This window comes from Branchiostoma floridae, unplaced genomic scaffold (assembly GCF_000003815.2).
Source record: "Branchiostoma floridae strain S238N-H82 unplaced genomic scaffold, Bfl_VNyyK Sc7u5tJ_1353, whole genome shotgun sequence".
In the NCBI taxonomy this organism is placed as follows: Eukaryota; Metazoa; Chordata; class Leptocardii; order Amphioxiformes; family Branchiostomatidae; genus Branchiostoma; species Branchiostoma floridae.
The window spans coordinates 417440-422391 of NW_023365706.1; the positions used below are offsets into that span (position 1 = coordinate 417440).

The following is a 4952-nucleotide window of genomic DNA, read 5'->3' on the forward strand; positions in this document are numbered from 1 at the left end:
GAGTATAGCCGATCAAGGGGAGATAGCTTGCTAAGGGAACCAAACGGGCACCGGAGCCATACTAAGTACCTGGCCAGCTTTGATACTATCTCTAAGGCACCGTTGGGTCTGCTTGGAGACTAGTGTACTGTACACAATCTTAATTTGTTGCTTCACAGACTTTTTCCTAACCTTTTGTTGATCATGACATCACCAAAATCCTTTAAAGGTCAATCCAATAGTAGAGAAATCAGGCCTTCAGACACACCAGACCACTTTACAACCCAAAACTTATGGACAGAATTTTGAATGAGTTCACAGTAAACTGAGCACAACAATTTTATGGTTGTAAGAAACTGACTTCTAAGTGTAAACACAGTCAAACATGTAGGAATTACTCGCTTCTGCATAAAGACCACCTGGCCAATGTGTCAGGGATAAACAAGTCCACTAGCCCTATTGTCCAGGGCAAGTGAAAGTGCTGTTCGGGCAAGTGTATGTCCTACCCCACTTGTCCGATCGAGCAAGTAAGATTTTTCCATTGATTTTAGTGCAATTTTGATATACTTGTTACTTTTTACAGTCATGACATCAAGCAATTGTCTACAGAGAATTCCATTGCTGGGAGTGAACATGCATAAACTAGTAACAGTGACATTTGAATTTTGGGCAAGTGAAAAATTGGTTCAGGCAAGTACATTTTTTATGTGCTTGCCCGATAGGACAAGTGGATTTTAGAAAACTTGTTCAACCCTGTGTGGCCTCTTTTTGCTGGTCCCTTAGAAAATTTTCCCCATTGACACAAGCATTAAGCATCCTGTCTATGCATACAGTGACCAACTCTCTAAATGTGACCAAGTTCCTTCATTGGTTACTTTTCTTTTTATCTATGTAGTTAGTCTCCAATCTTCAGCATTAGTGACAGTTTGTCCTTAAGGTTGCTGTATGTTGTGTATCAGTTGTGTCTAATTTTCCCAAGTGTCCCAAAACAGAAAGAAGCTGCCATACATGATAAGCAAGGACAGGTTTGGGCCACACCATATTAACCAGTTCTCAGTCTTTAAAAAAAGATATGCTAAACTGAAAGTTTTGGGGAATGTTTGCATATTAGTGAGATTCAAGTTTTCCGTCATACACTTCTAGCAAGGACGTTATATGAGCTCATATATATAAACGTCCTTGCTTCTAGGTTTCAATGCCTGAAAACCAAGGAACTAAAATGGTGTGGCCTTGTACACAGGGCCAACTGCTACACAAAACTGAGCAAAGGGTTTGGTAGTGGACGACATAGATTAGTAGTAAACAGTGCTTCTTTAGACCATATGCAAAAGGAGGACCATAAGTTAGTAGTCCACAGTTCTTGAGACTAACAGGAGGCCTATAATGCACTACAAGACCATTTAGGTTAGTAGTATACAGTTCTCCCATAGATTACATTGCGACAGGAGGTCAAATGCACTCATAGTACCATGTACATTAGTAGTATAGAGTGCCCCTTTAGACCATATAGACCTTTCTCACGCTGCGGCCATGATAGATCGAAGACAAGGTCAATGAGGCAAACAGACAAACCTTACTTCTAAAATCAGCTCCCATTTAGTTTTCCACCAAACCACACAAATTTTCACAATATAATATCAATTAATAAATATTATAACTAGTGTTATGTACCAAAATATGTAGCAATTTAGAGCAACGTAGACTGATCCCAAAGTCCAAAGTAAAAACATAATAATGCAAATATTTGACGGACCATTCTTATTGGTCACTTTCCTAATTGCCAGGCTTTCATTGTTTGAACTGCTAATTATGATGGACAGTCTTTTGTTTGCCACATTGAACTCGTTTTAGATCTATCATGGCCGCCGCGTGAGAAAGGTGTATAGCGACAGGAGGTTTATAATGCACTGTTGTAAAAGGAAGACCAAGTTAGTAGTATACAGTACTCCTTTACATGACGTTGCGACAGGAGGATGAATGCACTAGAGGGCCACATACTATAATAGGTTATATGTTAGTAGTATACAAAGCTGTTTAAGACTGTGTTGTAAAATGAGGGCCAAGTTAGTAGTATATAGTGCTCCTTAGACTATTTTGCGACAGGAGGACCCATTAGGTTAGTAGTATACAGTGCTCCTTTAGACTATGTTGTGACAGGAGGGTTGTAATGCATTACAGGACCCAGTAGGTTAGTAGTATACAAAGCTCTTTTAGACTGTGTTGTAAAAGGAGGACCAAGTTAGTAGTATACAGTGCTCCTTGAACCTATGTTGCGACAGGAGGATCATAATGCATTACAGGACCCAGTAAATTAGTAGTATACAGTGCTCCTTTAGTCTACGTTGCGACAGGAGGGTTGTGATGTTAGTAGTATACAAAGCTCTTTTACACTGTGTTGTAAAAGGAGGACCAAGTTAGTAGTATACAGTGCTCTTTTAAACTATTTTGGGACAGGAGGACCCAGTAGATTAGTAGTATACAGTGCTCCTTTAGACTATGTTGTGACAGGAGGGTTACAATGCATTACAGGACCCAATAGGTTAGTAGTATACAGGGCTCCTTTAGACTTCATTGCGACAGGAGGACCAAGTGGGTTAGTAGTATACAAAGCTCTTTTAGACTGTTGTAAAAGGAGGACCAAGTTAGTAGTATACAGTGCTCCCTTAGCCTAAGTTGCGACAGGAGGCCTAGTGTACTACGGGGCTGTGTAGGTTGCATCTAGTGTAGACCGGCTGGCCTTGCATCGGAGTGGCCTTACACTCTGAAAGAACATGCAGAAAAAAAAGAAATAAACTCGGGGTTACAGACAGAAAAGGCAGCCACCAGAAATAAAGTTTTTAACACAAATACCCCTCTCTGTTAGATTTGCGTTAAGTACAGAAATCATACAGCACTTTACGAAGGAAAAGAAAATTTTGTAAACAATTTTTTAAAAATTAAAAAAATGATAAAAATTTTCAGTTTTTGCAGGAAAAAAAATGACAATTGGATTTGCACTAAAAAGTTAAGATGAGAACTAACAAACTGCACTATCTTCCTTTAGCTTCACCATGGTTTGGATATAACAAAAAATGAGCTGCCTGAGATTTGCATCAAAAATATATTTAGTCGCAGATGACAAAAAAATGGACGCAGAACATTTTGATTTGTATAAAATTCAATAATCCACTTTAAAATGAAAATAATCTGCCATTTCTAGGTTTGCATCCAAAATTAAAGAGGTTATACAATCATACAATCTTTTAGTCATAGGTGGTAAGAACACCGAAGGCACACCAAGCAAAGCACAGACTACCCCTGGCCAGCAGTGTTAGTGCACAACCCCCAAATGCAGGGACTACTCAATCAGAACAGTGGTGTTAGTGTACCACCCCCGACTACGGACAGTAATGCTAGATCGGCAATGTTAGTGTACTATTCCCATTAAAGAGAATTTATCTAGTATTTGAGATGATTTTTAGACTTAACTTTTTCGGGAAAATCATTCCAGATTTGAGATCATCGGAAGGCCTGATTTCTTTCATTGGTACAAGCAGAAAGTAAGAACTCACCTGTTTGTTTAATGCATAACAATGTATGTGAATAGTTTCATCAGGTTGGTAAAAACACTGGATAACAAAGTTCTTTGTACACAACTAAGCGTTTATAACTCAGGGCTCGAAATACCACCTGCATATGCAGGTTAGTGCAGGTAAAACTAGAGCTTTGCAGGTATTTCTGGTGTCTACCTGCACCTAACCTGCACTGGTCCATGTACTGGGTTTTATACATTAATGCCCTATCATGTAGGTGTATATGGATTGTTATTAGCTACATTGACTGTTAGCAACTATAAGTTATAAAAAAATAGCAATGATACCTGATCAATTTTGGTATGATCCATACTTCCTAAAGTCAGAGTGGTGCAGGTAAAATTTGTCTGCTGCAGGTAATTTTCAATATTACCTGCACCAGTGCAGGTACGCAGAAAAAAGTATTTCGAGCCCTGTAACTAGACGACTGTGACAGTATATCACAAGAAAAAAAAACTGCATAATAGACTGGGATCCACTTGATTAAAAAGGCTTTATCGATCATGAAATCTACTCCAGTCAAGAACCGTGACAAGGGTGAGATACACAAGAAGACTCAGTCATGTTTAGGACTGTATTCTTCACAATGCAGCAGTGACACCTAGCTGCAGTGTGAAGTACTGCAGCAGTGACACCTAGCTGCAGTGTGAGGTACTGCAGCAGCGACACCTAGCTGCAGTGTCGAGTACTGCAGCAGTGACACCTAGCTGCAGTGTCGAGTACTGCAGCAGTGACACCTAGCTGCAGTGTCGAGTACTGCAGCAGTGACACCTAGCTGCAGTGTGCAGTACTGCAGCAGTAACACCTAGCTGCAGTGTGCAGTACTGCAGAAGTGACACCTAGCTGCAGTGTGCAGTACTGCAGTGGCGACACCTAGCTGCAGAGTGAAGTACTGCAGCAGTGACACCTAGCTGCAGAGTCGAGTACTGCAGCAGTGACACCTAGCTGCAGTGTCGAGTACTGCAGCAGCGACACCTAGCTGCAGTGTGAAGTAGAACCAGTCAGTTTTGCCCTGACAAAGGTGACAGACGGTCACCGAAATGTCAACGAGGTATAATCACTTGGTTGTGTACAAAAAACCTTTCTTACAGGGCTCTAGCCAGCTCAACATTTTTTTTCGTCAGCAAATTCTCATTGTCGCGAAAACACTTCCAGGAGTTAGAGAGACTGAACTGAGACCTTGAAAAACAGGTTTTAATGAGATTATCGTATGCGAAAGGGCACCGACACACATTATCAACAATCATAACAATAACAAAACAAACAGTATGTGGCTTTTACGGCCGTGGACGGCGTCCCCAAGCAGCCTGTAGCTTCCACCAAGGAGCTTTTATCAGATTTTTGTCCATCAAAGTTGACGGATTGGTTTAAAAATTTTTCCGTCACACGCAGCAAATTCCG

The 4952-nt window shown here is 40.6% G+C and overlaps 1 protein-coding gene across 1 annotated transcript in view; it reads right to left on the reverse strand.

Annotated features, from left to right (window-relative positions):
• Positions 1 to 2044: 2044 nt before the first annotated feature.
• LOC118407474 (oxysterols receptor LXR-alpha-like) overlaps positions 2045 to 4952 on the reverse strand; it is a gene marked incomplete at its 5' end in the record, with an annotated part of 19938 nt that continues 17030 nt past the window's right edge. Inside the window, 2 exon segments of the mRNA XM_035807950.1 lie at positions 2045 to 2208; positions 2622 to 2740. Of these exon segments, the coding sequence (XP_035663843.1) occupies positions 2667 to 2740 (74 nt within the window).